This window comes from Zootoca vivipara, chromosome 9 (assembly GCF_963506605.1).
Source record: "Zootoca vivipara chromosome 9, rZooViv1.1, whole genome shotgun sequence".
In the NCBI taxonomy this organism is placed as follows: Eukaryota; Metazoa; Chordata; class Lepidosauria; order Squamata; family Lacertidae; genus Zootoca; species Zootoca vivipara.
The window spans coordinates 71,032,587-71,049,136 of record NC_083284.1 but is presented as its reverse complement, the minus strand read 5'-3'; the positions used below and the strand labels follow the sequence as shown (position 1 = coordinate 71,049,136).

Genomic DNA, 16,550 nt, shown 5'->3' with positions numbered 1-16,550 from the left:
TAATCTGATCACCTAATTTAGACTGATTAGGAACTCATTAAAAATAATGTCTTAGGATATGAGAAGTTTTAGATGATATGAAGGCCGTGAGACCAGCAAGACTTTGCTGTGTCCAAGTGAGACACATTTTATTGTTGCTTAGGAAATTTAACAATTTAAGAAAGAGAAAAGCCTCAGCTTAGGTGAAAAGTCTGGTAAGTCAAATTTATTCTTTGCTGTTGATCTACAAATGACAGAATGGACTTGGAGAGCTAGAGAGATGCAATTTTGCTGACCTGAAAGAAGACTTCTTTTGAAATTCAGTTTCGGTTGTATTTGGCCCCATTTAAATTTATAACCAGTCATCTGATCTGTACTGGCACTTTTAAACAATGCACCTTTTGGACATGGTCCATAACAACTCTTCTGGAATGTGTTATTAATCTAGATTTATTTTGTAGCCCAGACTTCACGGTTATGTATCCTAAGTGTAACCTAGAATTGACAGTGACTAGATTATAGCCACTAAGAGGTGCATTGAGGCCAATTAGGGAAACAGGAAGCATCTTATACCAGATTACACTATGATGATGGCATAAATTGACGAGGCTGCAATCCTATACCCACTTACCTGGGAGTAAGCTCCACTGAATTCAATGAGTCTAACTTCTGAGTTGACAGTGGCTGAGGGGTGCTGTAAAGAGACTGAACTACCGGTAGGAACCTGGAAGTCCAAGTTCAGATCTCACCTCTGCTACCGGTAAGAACAAATCTCTCTCTCTCTCTCTCTCTCTCTCTCTCTCTCTCTCTCTCTCTCTCTCTCTCTCTCTCTCTCTCTCTCATTCTCAGGTCCATTCACCAAACTGCAACAGGGGGATTATACAGTGGTACCTCTACTTACGAATAACTCTACTTACAAATGTTTCTACTTACGAATGGAGCTCCATCTGCCATCTTGGATGCAGTTTAGATAGGATTTTTTCTACTTATGAATTTTTAGATAGGGTTGCTTCTACTTACGATTTTTTTCTCCCAATGCATTCCTATGGGATTCGACTTACAATTTTTTTCGACTTACAAATGTGTGTTCGGAACGCATTAAATTCGTAAGTAGAGGTACCATTGTACTACTAACCTACCCTATAGAGCTGCTGATGGGATAACAAGATGTAGAGGAAGTGCTTTAAGCAAAAAAACAGCACTATGTAAATGTAAATGATTATCTAGTGTAGGTAAACAGTGAAGTTATGCTTTCTAAGGCAATACTGACTTCAGTGTATTTTCTCATTGTTGTGGATCACTTAATGGCCTTGAAATGAGGAACCTTACTTTGAATAGACTCCTGTCTTCAAATGGTTCACAAACAAGCTTCTCCACATTTCCTCCCGTAATGAAAGTGACCACTACTATTAGCATCAGAACCCAGGAGAAAAGAAAACTGAATCCAACTCCGCTGAAACAAAACGAGGGGGGAAATAATAATACATCTTATGAGTTGGTTTAAGAGGCAAGTGAAAAGGACCAACTAAAATCAACTTACTGAAAGAGAATCGTGACAAGGAAAACAAAGACAAGCAAAGTGATTTTTAATCAAACAAGCACGGCACACAAATACCGTATATACCATAGCATTCCTAGCAAAGATTGCTGTCATATAAGCTCACATGAGCAAGTATTTGTTGTATCTATCACACACAGAGACCCATTCCAGTTTGGGGAAGAGTGTCAACTGTAATGAGAATTTGTGAGAACAAGGAGGCAAATCAGAACGTTGGGGGCAAGCGTAGCTTTCAAGTAATAGGAACCAAGAACTTCCAGACTATGTGTTGGAATCGGCGACAATCTATCCTTTCAAGTGAAGAAGACAGCATTACGGTGCAATTCTAGCCATGTCTACTGAGAAGTAAGCCCCACTCAATTCAGTGGGGCTTAATCCCAGGTAAATGGGGTTAGGATTGCAGCCTTAGTACTTTCCCATAAGTGGACCCCTCGGGGTGGGGGGAAGCATTAGAATAAACTTTGAGGAACAGCTTAAAAGTTCTCTCCTCCATCCACTTTTCGATTTCCTCCTTTGAGACTTCAGATGGATTTTGAAATGCCTGCTTCAAACAGGTTTGCTTTAGAGACTGCAGGGAAACACTCCTTTTATACCCTAATTAGCATTAGCTTTTTTGAAGTCTTCAATTCCCAGGATGGTTTAAAAATAGTTGCTTGCTGCCAAAAGCAGTTTCATCACAGCGATAGGATTCAATATTCTTTTCTCTATTAAAGAAATTAGCCAGATCAGACACTATAGAGCTTTTTCTAATACCCCCCCCCCGTTCTTCTAATTCTTCACGTTTAATTAAGGGCCCCTTCATACATCACATGACAGCAAACTTGGTTTTCTCACCAGGTGTACATGGAGCAGTCACCTGGAGTTTGCAGACAAGCATACCTGTCTGGTACAAGTGCCTGCAAGGAAATATTGGTCACATTTACATGTGACATGTTTAGGTCTAAACAATATCATTTGTGACACATGAACCCACACTTCTGTAACTTTCTCCAATGTATCCTCCATTGCTCTGTACAAAGATCAGATATTTTAGAAAGGCTCAAGTTTTAATGTCATTAGACTGCAGAGGGCTCCCTCACCATCTTTTTAGGAATTCAGTCAGCTCTCTAAAGCATCAACAGTGTTTGCTTAAAAGACCTTTAATTTATATATATATAATTTAATATCCTGCCTCAGGAAGGAATTCAAAAGCTCACACCCCACATTGAGAACATCCATTGGTGCAAAAAAGGATTTCTTTTGTTTTGTTTCTGGTTTTTGTTTTGTTTTTTGGTCTCCAAACTTATTTTGTCAATGTTGTTGTTGTTTAGTCGTTTAGTCGTGTCTGACTCTTCGTTACCCCATGGACCAGAGCACGCCAGGCACTCCTGTCTTGCACTGCCTCCCACAGTTTGGTCAAACTCATGTTCGTAGCTTCGAGAACACTGTCCAACCATTTCATCCTCTGTCATCCCCTTCTCCTAGTGCCCTCAATCTTTCCCAACATCAGGGTCTTTTCCAAGGATTCTTCTCTTCTCATGAGGTGGCCAAAGTATTGGAGCCTCAGCTTCAGGATCTGTCCTTCCAGTGAGCACTCAGGGCTGATTTCCTTCAGAATGGATAAGTTTGATCTTCTTGCAGTCCAAGGGACTCTCAAGAGTCTCCTCCAGCACCACAATTCAAAAGCATCAATTCTTCGTCGATCAGCCTTCTTTATGGTCCAGCTCTCAATTTTGTCAATGCAGCCCTCTTAACCTGGTGACATTCTTTGTTTTTTTATGTTTTCATTAAAGATTGTTCTTGTTATTACAAAAGTACATGTGCTGTCTCTGTTTTCCGTCCATAGAATCTTTGCTACAGATTAGTTATAGTTGATGTGAGACACTAATGTTATAGACAGTGTAAGGCTGGGGAAGATTCTGAAACAAAGAATAAGATGACTCACGCCATCAGGAAGTTTCCTCCAGTGTTTGAGATACAGCCTCTCGTTGTTGGAGTGGCATTTTTGTCATAACCACAGGTACCACATAACAATCCCAGGTAATAAAATACAAGGATCAGTATCACCATGCAGCAGAGAATTAAGCAACCCAGCCACCTAGACAAATCAATAAAAAGACAAATGTAACATTAACATGCATGGCAGTGGGCAATTTAAACACAGATCCAAGACAAGAAAACCTCCAGGCTAGAACAGGGGTCCCCAAACTAAGGCCCGGGGGCCGGATGTGGTCCAATCGCCTTCTAAATCCGGGAATCAGCATGTTTTTAACATGAGTAGAATGTGTCCTTTTATTTAAAATGCACCTCTGGGTTATTTGTGGGGTCTGCCTGGTGTTTTTACATGAGTAGAAAGTGTCCTTTTATTTAAAATGCATCTCTGGGTTATTTGTGGGGCATAGGAATTTGTTGATATTTTTTTTCCAAAATGTAGTCCGGCCCCCCACAAGGTCTGAGGGACAGTGGACCGGCCCCCTGCTGAAAAAGTTTGCTGACCCCCTGGGCTAGAAAGCAGTTGTGTGTTGGAGAAGAAAGGCATGCAAATATTTAAACATTCAAAAGCCATGTCACTGGTACATCCTTGAATTTCTAGTACAAACCAGCTTTAGAAATCCTATATTGGAGTCACACACCCTAAAATGAGATGGGAAGAAGAAAAATATATACAAGGTGACAGAACCTACTTTGTTTATTTACTTCAGCACCCCCTACTTCTTAATCACTGTGATTGGATTGCACTGGAAAAATCCACCAAAATAAGATTCCCACACCCTCATTGAGATATGTGCATTTCCCATTCACCTAGGTTTCATTTGTCAGAAAAGAAAAGGGGAAAGTGAGGGGTGGAGGGAGGTTGTGTGTTCCTGCTAAGCGGTACAATAGTGTTTTAATGTATGATGTGGATGTGAGCTGGCACACTAACTGCAGTGTGGCCCTTTGCGCATCAATACCCAGATGAATTACGTACCTGTAGAAATCATACTGCTCCACTACTGGAAAATATTCTTGAACGTATGTCTCACCCTGAGTTAGATATAGGGTGAAGTCTGCTATTATCTTGTGGATGGGAAGCATTTTAGTAAAGCTTGTGATATTTGAACCAACAGCTTCCAGTACATTTTTAATATCTGAAATAAATGAGTGTGTTTATGATGATTATTATAATACTGCACAAGATAAAACGATTTATCACATACTAAAAATAAAAAAAAGCTTGTTGGATTGCAGCTCTAGGCAGCAGAATAAGGCATGAAGAGAAGCATGAAACTGAAAAAAGCAAGCTACAAATACAATTTCAATGAAAAATGGCATTTTAATGTTTTCTCTCTCTCTCTCTCTCTCTCTCTCTCTCTCACACACACACACACACACACACACACAAACATACATACATACAAATCGAGTGCTAAATGTAACGCATGTTGATGCAAGCCACAGTTTTCTGCTTCTGTGTACTGAAATTGTGGTCTAATGTTAAAGCTGTGTCAGATTGCTGTGTGTGTGTGTGTGTGTGTGTGTGTGTGTGTGTGTGTATCTCCTGAGGTTGTACAGCCCAGACACAGATTTCTCACTTCAGTGAGACCAGACCAAAGATTAGAGTGTCTTCTCTAGGCAGTTTCAGTATTACAATCACCGGGTTAAAAACTTGAATCCCAATTTACCATAAGCCTCTTATTTTCTAGAGAGAAATCTCTATCTGGTCTGCATCCTGGATATGCATGCAAACCTCACCCAATCTAGAATGTAATACATGAACTGGGTTGTACCATGTTTATTTGCACACAATCTCTGATTAAGCATCTGTGGGTTAAACCACTGAGCCTAGGGCTTGCCGATCAGAAGGTCAGCGGTTCGAATCCCTGTGACAGGGTGAGCTCCCGTTGCTCGGTCCCAGCTCCTGCCAACCTAGCAGTTTGAAAGCACGTCAAAAATGCAAGTAGATAAATAGGAACCGCTACAGCGGGAAGGTAAACGGTGTTTCCGTGTGCTGCTCTGGTTCGCCAGAAGCGGCTTTGTCATGCTGGCCACATGACCTGGAAGCTATACGCCGGCTCCCTCGGCCAATAATGCGAGATGAGCGCGCAACCCCAGAGTCGGTCACGACTGGACCTAATGGTCAGGGGTCCCTTTACCCTTTAATAGTAATAAAAACAGTTAACATATGCAAACACTGCATAGCCCAGTTTACCGCTTTCTTTCTCTACCCAGCATTGGGTGGGACCGCAAAACAGGGAGATTCACTGTGGGCTGAGATTTGTATCTGGAAGTAACAAGTAATCAGGACCCATAGAGGGAGCGCTGCATTAAGCCCCACCTCAGAAAACGGAAATAATGAACACTGGCTGCTTTTAAATTCCTAACAATTTCAGTTGGTCTGTGCAACAAACATGATCAATTTCATCCCTAATGCCTACACAGCAGCAGCAGATATTTTTAAAGCTATCTAATGCCACTTTGTTGGGAAAACAATATCATGCAAAAGGAGTATAAGCACACTGTTTAAAGTTCCTAGGATGGAAAGAATGGGCAACAGTGACTTTCAATATGCATTAAAAGTAATTTTGAATTTTAAAATCCAACCATTGTGTCAACCTATGCCAAAATGAACCCCGTTCAAAAATTTAGTGTCTCTACATGAAATCTTAGAGTACACATCCCCCCCAAATCGAGGTATATCTCTTTTCACTGAAATAACATGCCATAATCATTCTGTTTGAGAAGTAAAGTACCTGGGACAGCTCTCGCCTATTTTATTCAACTGCATTGAAACTGTTGTAAGCGTGGGACACAAGTCAGACCAAGTGTGAAGACAGACAGACATATTTAAGGAGAAGTGTAGAAGATGAACACCAGTCAATCAAAATCCACCTGTCTTCCAATATTTTTGTATAACACACGTGTGTGCGTGTGCACCTGTGACATGCATTCAATTTGTCACTTTTAATGAAAAAACCAACATAAATAACTGGGAAACTGCTTTAGGGACTGAGTTATATTCATATCAACTACAACTGGTTTCCCCCTTTTAAAAATCAACCACCTGGAAAATGGCACACAATGTATGTTTTTCAGAAACGGCCACTTACCCAGTAAAGGGGTGGGGGGCAGTTGCAACCCAGCATGGGGGTTTCCCCTCCTCCTGAACCCACGCCATATTTGCCCCGACCATTGGCACCTCTCCCCGGGCCGCCACAGTGCCTGCTGGGTTCCCACCAAATCCAGTTTTGAAATTTCTGGCCAATCCATGGCGCATACCTGCCAAGTTGCTGTCAGAGAAATAAGGGACCGGGCCGGAAATAGCAGACCGGAAGTAGTGCTGCCACCATTTTGGAACTGGGCGGAGCATGATCAGAAGTGACTTTTGATGCTGCTTTGCCCAGTTTCAAAATGGCCACCGCAGCAGAAGTCGCACTGCAGCCATTTTCGAACTGGGCAGAGCAGCATCAAAAGTCGCTTCTGAGCATGCTCCGCCCAGTTCCAAAATGGCCACCACGCCAGAATAAACCGGGAAAAAACAAAAAAAGCTGGAAAAACTGGGATTTCCCGGGGAAAATGGGAGACTTGGCAGCTATGCCATGGCGGCCTTGGGGGACGGCCCCATCGGAGCAGACTGCGTTGGAAGAGGATTCACTCTGCTCCAAGAGTACAAAAGGGGGGCAGAGCCACTCTCAGCTGCACACTTGGCCCCAGAGCATCACCCAGTCCACCCTCTAATCTTATTTTTTTGCAGGCTAACCTTTGCTTTCCAGGCACGTGGGCGTTGCTATGGTCGTACGATGGTTGCTGTCTTCAGAGCCGGGAAGGAATTTCCCCTGCTCTGCAGGTTTTGCCTCCCATAGCAATTATCAGAACTTTGGGGTTTAGACCTTGGGCGGAATCCTTTAGTCAAACACCTGAAGAAGGGGTGAAGTGGTGACTCACCTGCTTCCTGTGGCGGCGATAACGGGGTACCCCGTTAGAGGGGTCATGAGGGTAGTCTCTGTCCATGAGCACACGGTGGAGGGGCCACAGAGCTACCCTCAGCGATTTGGGAGGGACCAGCTGCATAAACTCGCGTTTTGCGTTGGTCCCATCAAATGCTAACTGACCCTGTCATGCCTCAGACCCCCAGCCCAATACCTCTCACAAGGCACCTGAATTCAACAAAGCTGTGGCCATTTTAATCCCACATATATGTTGTTGTGTCTTTTCCTTTCACCTCCTGGGGCAGGGGGTGCTGGGTCTGGGTTCGCAAGGAGTCAACCTCTGACAGGAGGGCGTTCCACAGGGTGGGTGCCACTACCGAGAAGGCCCTCTGCCTGGTTCCCTGTAACTTTGCTTCTCGCAGTGAGGGAACCGCCAGAAGGCCCTCGGCGCTGGATCTCAGTGTCTGGGTTGAACGATGGGAGTGGAGACACTCCTTCAGGTATACTGGCCCGAGGCCGTTTAGGGCTTTAAAGGTCAGCACCAACACTTTGAATTGTGTTCGGAAATGCACTGGGAGCCAATGTAGGTCTTTCTACTTCCAACGTTGTTCCCACTGTTCTATACATGTTATGTCTGTCTTCACCCAGAACTGAACAGTTTCGAGTCCCAATAATTTCAATGGGAAGAATGAAAACAATGGAGCTTCACAAGCTTAGTTTTGTTATAATTCTGCCCTTTGCTTTTACTCCCCTACTCAGGTACAGGAGCATGAAGATTTTTTTAAAGCTTGATGCATATTAATAGTAACTGAGAAATAACGATCTTGCTTTGAAAGTCCCCCAGGTTGAAAAATTAAGGAAGAACATGACATTTTGAAAAAAACACTTGGCATTTCTTGATGAGTTACATACTGTGGATTGCTTTTTGCAAACTTACAAGGTACAGCTGGTTATATGGGTAGAACAGGTCCACAATGCAAGAATAAAAATTGAGAGAGATTAATAAATATTTTCTCACTCTGGGTACACCAACACTTGCCCATCTGGAAAATGCTAGCATGTTAGCTATTTTAAATGTGCTTGAGGGCTTAGTTCTGGAACATTTATGGCTTAGTGCAGAGCTTAACTCAAAAGGAAGACACCTGCAATTATTAAGAGATAGTCTACATTTCTTCAGGTTTTATCTGTGACATGTATATCATTTCTAAACGTGCCTACTTGTAAACAGTGTTATGCCTATGGCACCCATGTTCCTAAGCTATGAGCCCCCTCTTGCTAGAAATGGACAAACAGTCTTGCATTTGTGTCCTAAAGAACATTTGCCACCAGTTCAACTCTCAGAGAGTGCTAATGCCAGCCCTCTTTTGCTGCTGAGGCAGCCTCTCCTCTCCAGAGCAAAGCAATAAAGAAGTCCCTAGGCCTTGGGGAAGAGAAACAGAATAGGAGGTGTCAGAGAGGCTCCAACAAAGATTGGCATGTCCCCAGCAGGCTACCCATTTTGCACAGAGTGCCATTTTTCTCCTGTGAAATCCTGGGGTTGCCGCCTTCCCATTTTCTCCAAAGTGAGGGCTGGAGGAGAGGTAGCAGCCGCTAGACAGCATGGGGTGCAAGAAGAATTGAGGCAAGGAACCTCCTGGAAATGGGCTATGTCTGCCCGTATTACACTCCCAACCATTTGAGTACCCCCACATTAAGAACTTTTGAGTTCTCCTCCCATCTACATTCATGGTTAGCTTATGCTATTTTTATTATGAAGGTTGACCTCTGGCCCCTGGACCACTATCTAGAAATCAGAATGGCCAGTGAAAATGTAGAAACTTGCTACCCATAATTTAAGGGATCCTACACTAAGACTGAATACCAGTGCTAAGCCATTGTGGGTTTTTTGGGGGGGTCTTATGTCAGTGTATAAAGATGGGGGGAGTATACCTCACCACTGCCACACCGCAGTAAGATCCTTATACTGTACAGTGGTACCTCGGTTTAAGAACAGCCCTGTTTACGAACTATTCGGTATATGAACTCTGCAAAACTGGAAGTAGTGTTCCGGTTAGTGAACTTTACCTCGGTCTACGAATGGAAGCCGAATGGTGGAAGGGCACCGGGAGGCCTCATTAGGGAAAGCGCGCCTCGGTTTAAGAACGGTTTAAGAATGGACTTCCGGAAAGGATTAAGTTTGTAAACCAAGGTACTACTGTACTCTTCTTCCAACCTTCCCTCTCTCCCCTCTCACATTACCCATGTTCCTTCTGCTACTTGGCACCCAATTGGGTGAATTGCCTTCACCCAAAGAGTTCCTTGGTCTCTCCCTACATTGTATGGACACAGTCAACACTCTTAAGCCACATTTTGGTCCCCCTTCCCTTCATCTTATCAACAGAGCCTCACTTGTGAGTAGATTAGACTACGATTTCCTCTCCTAGCTGGGAGAGTGTTTTAGGTCATGGCATTCCACTGCTCCTGGGTCAGCTACTAAGAAGTCATGGCTGGATTAGGGACTCCTCCACAAACCACCCATCCATCTCTTCCTTCTTCTTCCCCTGGAATGAAGCCTTTGCCATAGCCTTGATGCAGTGGAGATCTCCCTCAACCCACCGCAATCAAGGAAATGCTCTTATTCAATAAAAAAGTACTGTAGTCAATATTATGATTAAGCATTACCCCAAATCAACTGGGATACTGCCTTGGAATGTCACTAGGTATTTAGAAATGGAGATGAGCAACCTATATTTTAATGGCTTCTCTTTAATAGTTCTGATTTACTTCCCTAAGTAAAAAATAGATGATACTAAAATGATAGCTCACGTCAATAATTTTAACCAATCCAGTTGGAGAACCAATTATCTCATCCTCCTTACCTGATAAAATGTTCCTTGTCTGATTGAGCACCAAATCAGGTGTATCATTAAATGCTGCATAACCCTGGAATAAAAAAACTGAGATGTCCAACAGTGTCTTGACAACAAAAGACCAGTATGCTTATTTCTACCTTTAAAAGGGCCACACCCAAAAGGTTTATAGCACCACATTTTAAAGTTAGCTTGTTACAAAGGAAGTTGGGCTAACCTGCAAGCTGGGTTTATTCTATTAGACTGTACCATGAGCTTTCATAGCGCTGATGCACATTCACTATATGCCTGGTTCACGCTACCAGTGACAGCCTTTCCACGGTGGAGAGAACACCTCTCTCTCCTATCAGACACTTCAAACCATGTGGAGACCTCAGTTCTCACACAGATGCCTAATCACACAAATGACATGTGCATGCTTGCTCTCCCAGCACGTTTTCACAGTCGCGTGGGTGGTATCACATGAGTAGACATCATTATGGAATACTTGGCTTACACATTCTTGGCTTACCTTCCAAGTCCCGGACTGCAGAATCCGGGACCGGCAGCCGTGTGACACTGGAAGTTGCGTCGACGTAACTTCCGGTGTCGCTTTGCCCTTCTATGGGCACCAAAAATGGCCGCCGCCGGCTTCGAAAGTCGCTTGTACGCATGTCAGGAAGTGCGTCGACGCAACTTCCGATGTCGCTCCACCCATCTATGGGCACCAAAAAATGGCCGCCGCCGACACCGGAAGTCACGTCTATACTTCCAGACATGTGTAGATGCGGCTTTTGAAGCCGGCGGCGGCCATTTTTGGTGCCCATAGAAGGGCAAATCGGGGAAAAAAATGGCCGCCGACAGGAGAAAATAACGGAGAAAAATGGGAGACGAAGTGATACGGGGGACCACTGGGAAAAGGTAAGTAAAAACGGGGTTTTCCCGGAGAAAACGGGGTACTTGGCAGCTATGATTCTTGGAGGTGTGCAAAGATGCCCACTCTTCCCCACCGCATGTGAACTGGGATCATGCTTCTTTGAAGAATCTATGAGCTTCATTCCCCTGAACTGCCTGTGTATTATATGTGTCACAGAAGGGGGTGGGCTACTCCCGAGTAAGCACTCCACACATCCTCTGGATTTTCAGAGTTTTATTGTTGTGCATGCTATATACAGTGGTGAGATGTCTCAAATCATGTCTGCTCTGCGTGGGGCAGAAGCCCACAATGGCGTCTCGCGAGCTCTGACCCCCCTTTTAAGACTGGGCATCCAAACGTCCCTCCTCCTTGCTCTATGGGTCCTCCGTGGTCCCAAACCAGGCTCCTGGGGTGCCTTTCTACCTACCTCCTCCCTTCCAGTCCCTGCTGAAGCTAGCTCCACCCCTGCTTCCCTGCTCCCAGCCTGGAGCTGAGCCTCCAGGACTCTGCAGAGCCCTGGACCCTTCTTGACCACTTCCTGTTCCTGGTTTTCCCTCCCAGACTTGCTGCTCTCGCTGCTGCTCTCCCAGCTGGTAGAAGTAAGCAGAGTGGGCTGCTCTCTACAAGCCCTCTCTCTTACAATTGGGAATGCATATTTTTGCTTATATGTATTATGGAAATGTCCGTCAAGCTGGCATGCCTTGTTGCAACCCATGGGGGGATTTCAGAGATAACTTAAGAGGCCTAGCAATTGCACTGACGCTCTAAACATCAAGAGAAAGGCATCCACAATTGTGTCTGCCCTGCCCTGCACATCCCTTGTCTGAGGGTGGGAGATCTAAATGCATCAGACTTCAGGACTGATGCTATGTATCAGAGCAGGTAAAACAGCCCCAATGTAGTTTTATTTTATTATTTTATGTACGCCGCCATGGGAGTCCTTCTGAACCAACAGGTGGGATAGAAATTTAATAAATAAGGCATGCCTCCAATTTCACTTTAGGAAAGTGTAACATTGGCACAAAGGCTGCGCACCCCCTCTTGTCTTATGTGCCTTGGTACACAAAGATACTCGGAGCATCTATTTGCTGACACATTTTCTTAAGGCGCAAAATTCGACAGCTTCTTGAGCACCAGGTGTGATCCTGAAATTAGAGTAAATGGATTTATACCTTCTAGTAACATACCTTTTGAACAAGACTAGAGAGGTCTGTTTTAAGGACCTCATTGACTTTGACAAGTTGAGCATTCACTCCCGGCAACTGAAGGGAAGAAAAGAGATGTTAAAGTTTGTTTTAGTCTGTGCATCATTTGTTTAAAGTCAAGTCTTCCTTTGTTCTTTGCATCATTTGTTCAGCTTCACTGTAATTCCCAATATCATCCTGTGGGCTTTCCTCTCCCGCAAAAAATGGTTAAATAATGGCAAACAACAACCAACCTTCCCCTACAATATCCAGGCCCTGATTATCATTGGGCATGTTGTGTACTTGGCAGCTGAGAATACATTCATGTGCTGCATGTGCTGAGAATACATTCTAAAATACGATCCCAAGTCTGCTGCAACATGGAATCACAGAATTTTAGAGTTGAAAGGGACCACGAGGAATCTTTTGCAGGAATCTTTTGCCCAACATGGGGCTCAAACCCACAACCCTGAGATCAAGAGACTCATGCTCTACCGACTGAGCTATCCAGGAAGAAAGGCTCCTCAGCAGGCAAATCAACATGGAAGAGGTTTCTAAAGGGTGTAGTGTTTTTAAGGAGGTACTATGCTGGCCTAGGTCTCACTGATTTGGTAAACCCATGTCTGGGGTGTACCACATCAGATTGCAAATAGGGGCTCACATGAGTTTTCCATAGCTGCCAAGTTCTCCCTTTTTTTAAGGGAAATTCCCTTATGCTGAATAGGCTTCCTCGCGAGAAAAGGGAAAACTTGGCAGCTATGGTTTTCCTGCACATAGAAAACATTCCCCAGTCAAGGAAAAACTTGCACATCAGAGAGAAGACAAAATAAAAAAAATCCTTCCAGTAGCACCTTAGAGACCAACTAAGTTTGTCATAGGTATGAGCTTTCATGTGCAAGCACACTTCTTCAGAAAGCTCATACCTATGACAAACTTAGTTGGTCTCTAAGGTGCTACTGGAAGGATTTTTTTATTTTGTTTTGACTGCATCAGACCAACACGGCTACCTACCTGTAACCAGAGAGAAGGTTAGACAAGAACCACCCCTACTCATCAGCACCTTATTTTCCACGTCCCAATGAGCATTTTTGTTTGGAAAGGTGCTTGGTCACATGAGGCCCTACCTTCAGTCTGAATAGACTGAGTGAACTGACCTGAACTCTGTAACCATCATCAGAAGCCCTTCTTCATGTGCCTGCCCCATGAGAGGTCCGGAGAGCAGCAACATGAGAATGGGCCTTTTCTGCAGTGGCTCCGCACTTGTGGAAGGCTCATCTCTTGCCCTATGCCTCCATTATACATCTTTAGGTGCCAGGTGAAAATGTTTATAGCCTTGCCTTTGGGCTGATTGATATTCTATGGCCTTATAAATGTGTTTGTGGGAGGTGGGATTGTTTTGTTGTTCCAATTTTTTATTAAGCATTTTGTGTTTTTATTTTGTACTTTGATGCCGAAGGGTGATGTGCAAATTCATTCATTCATTCAATGGCCAGAAAAAAGGCTGACTTCTGAGTGAGAATTCGGCCACTGAGAAGAACTGGTGGAATGTTGATGGAATATCTCCCTTACCTTGCTGAAGTTGGCATTGATGTTTAGCTGATCTAAGGAATTCCTGATGACGTTGCAGGTGGATGACGCTTGGGCAGCTGTGCAAGCTGAATCCCCGAGTGTGTTGATCAGGTGCTCTTTAACATCCGTCAGGTTGGCATGCAGCTTCTCGGTGCCCTCCTGCAGGACCTCCACAGACACACTCACGTTCTCCAGAGCCTCCTTTGTTTCACGAATAGCTGTCATGATTGAATTAAAAACAAAACAAAACAACACCCAAGAACTTTAGCGGTATGGTAGGGTTGCCGTACGTCCGGGGAAACCTGGACATGTCCTCTTTTGGGGGGGCCAACATTCCCATCCGGGTGGATTTTTACATTTTAAAGGAAATGTAAGGGTTGGGGTTTTTTTAATTGGGGGGGGGGGTGTTGGCTCAGGCTTGGGCAGTTTGGGCTGGGGCTGCTCCACATGGCACAGCCGTTGCCAGCCCGAGCTGGGGAAAGAGGCACGCAGATGCAGCGGCTCCGCGCGCCTGCAAATCTCTTTCCCCCAACTCAGGCTGTCCTCTTCTTTGCTCTCCAAGATATGGCAACCCTACCAGATGGCTTAGGCACCAGCTTTGTGCATCATCTAGCAACACAGAAAGGACTACTACCAGATCAAGGTACCAATACTGCAATTAAGAGGACAATACAGTTCTAAAAGGAGGAGCTTGAAATTCACAGGCCACATTTGTTACCAAAGTCCTCTAATCATGTTCTATCACTAGAGCCCCGCTTAGCACCAGCTTCTCCAGGACGGCCATTTACAAAGCAAGTACAGTGGAACCTCGGTTTATGAACACCTCGGTTTATGAATTTTCGGTTTATGAACACCGTGGACCCATCTGGAACGGATTAATTCATTTCCCATTACTTTCAATGGGAAAGTTCGCTTCAGTTTATGAACGCTTCAGTTTATGAACAGACTTCCGGAACCAATTACACACATGCTTCAGTTTATGAACGCTTCAGTTTAAGTACTCCGCAGACCCGTCTGGAACGGATTAATCCACTTTCCATTACTTTCAATGGAAAAGTTCGCTTCAGTTTATGAACGCTTCAGTTTAAGTACTCTGCGGACCGTCTGGAACGGATTAATCCAGTTTCCATTACTTTCAATGGAAAAGTTCGCTTCAGTTTATGAACGCTTCAGTTTATGAACAGACTTCTGGAACCAATTGTGTTCATAAACCGAGGTACCACTGTAAGGGATAGTAGACTGGAGCCTCGAGACCCTCGCCTGAATTTGTCTGCTGGCAAGAATACTTGCCCTGCAGTTTTCTGCTTCTTGGTTGCTTGCCAAGTGGGGCCAAGCAAGCTCTTTTCAAGGGCAGTTGAACAAGTTCAAGAGCCTCTAAATGCCAAACAAGCTACAATGTCTACTTCCGCTGAAATAAACATATTATTACAAGCTACGTTTATTGGAATCAGAAACATGAACAACCCCTTTATATCCATATCTAATATCTATTCCATAATTAACCACTCACTGAACACATGAAACAATGGTTTGAAGTGTGTTTATAAACTATGGTTGTGTTAATCACCATAAACCATTCTAGCCTCTCTGGTTGCAAAGTGACAGGCAAGTCTCACTTCCTTTGCATGCCCTCTGGGATTCGTCCAAAAAGAAATGGTTTCACTGGACATTTCACAATATTAATCGGGGTTAAAGCAGCAAGAAGCCATGATTGCCATCAACCATTGTTAAGCGTCGTCTATTGTCTGCACCAGGAAAAACGTGAAGCAGGGAAACAACACCCCCCCTCCCCCCGATTTTTTGTTACCCTAAAATTATTTCCCCCCTCCCATTCCTGTTCATACAATTTATTGCCAGCCAAAACCCAACTTTCCTACTGCAAGAGAAACACAACCAGCACTCTTGCCTACTAGCTAGCTTGCCATTTCCGGTACTCTCATTATCCATATAGAGTCGTACCTTGGAAGTCAAACGGAATCCGTTTCGGAAGTCCATTCGACTTCCAAAATGTTTGGAAACCAAAGCGTGGCTTCTGATTGGCTGCAGGAAGCTCCTGCAGCCGATCGGAAGCCGTGGAAGCCCCGTCGGATGTTCGGCTTCCAAAAAGAGTTCACAAACTGGAACACTTCTGGGTTTGCGGCGTTTGGGAGCCAAAATGTTTGAGAACTAAGCTGTTCAAAAAACAAAGTACTACTGTATCTGCTATGCTGAACTGACGCTGTAAAACAGAACTTTCCAAACTTTTCACGTTAATGAGATGCATCATTTTGCGACACAGTAATGCAGTTTTACTAGCAAATCAGAGGTTAAACTAACCTCTTTCCAGCCCTGTGAGGAGTGCAAGGAACATTCACACGACACACCCACACACTGCAGCTGACACACAAAAGTGTCGCGACATACAGTTTGGAAAGCTCTGGTGTACAAGTTATTATCCACAGAATACAAGTCCTATAGCTTCAATCCACAGCCTGCTTACTCCAGATCAGAGTTATTTCGCAGAGTATATTAGCTATAGTTTGCAGCTGATAACTGGTTAGCCTTTGCTTCTGGGATCCATCCTATGGACCCAAAACAATAAAGGGTTGAACACAATGGAAAGATGACCACGAAGCAACTGCACAAGGGGGA

At 44.2% G+C, this 16,550-nt stretch overlaps 1 protein-coding gene across 9 annotated transcripts in view; it reads right to left on the bottom strand.

Moving 5' to 3' along the window:
* PROM1 (prominin 1) overlaps nt 1-16,550 on the bottom strand; it is a 99,081-nt gene that overhangs the window by 25,484 nt on the left and 57,047 nt on the right. For all 9 annotated transcript variants that reach the window (XR_009558185.1, XM_035112683.2, XM_060278987.1 and 6 more), the window contains 6 exons: nt 13,920-14,137; nt 12,354-12,428; nt 10,281-10,344; nt 4,485-4,644; nt 3,462-3,614; nt 1,309-1,432 (listed from right to left, as the gene is read on the bottom strand). Coding sequence is in view for 8 of the 9 variants with exons in the window: in XM_035112683.2 (XP_034968574.2) it covers nt 1,309-1,432; nt 3,462-3,614; nt 4,485-4,644; nt 10,281-10,344; nt 12,354-12,428; nt 13,920-14,137 (794 nt within the window). In the remaining variant the exon portion in view is untranslated. The remainder of the gene's footprint in view (nt 1-1,308; nt 1,433-3,461; nt 3,615-4,484; nt 4,645-10,280; nt 10,345-12,353; nt 12,429-13,919; nt 14,138-16,550) is intronic.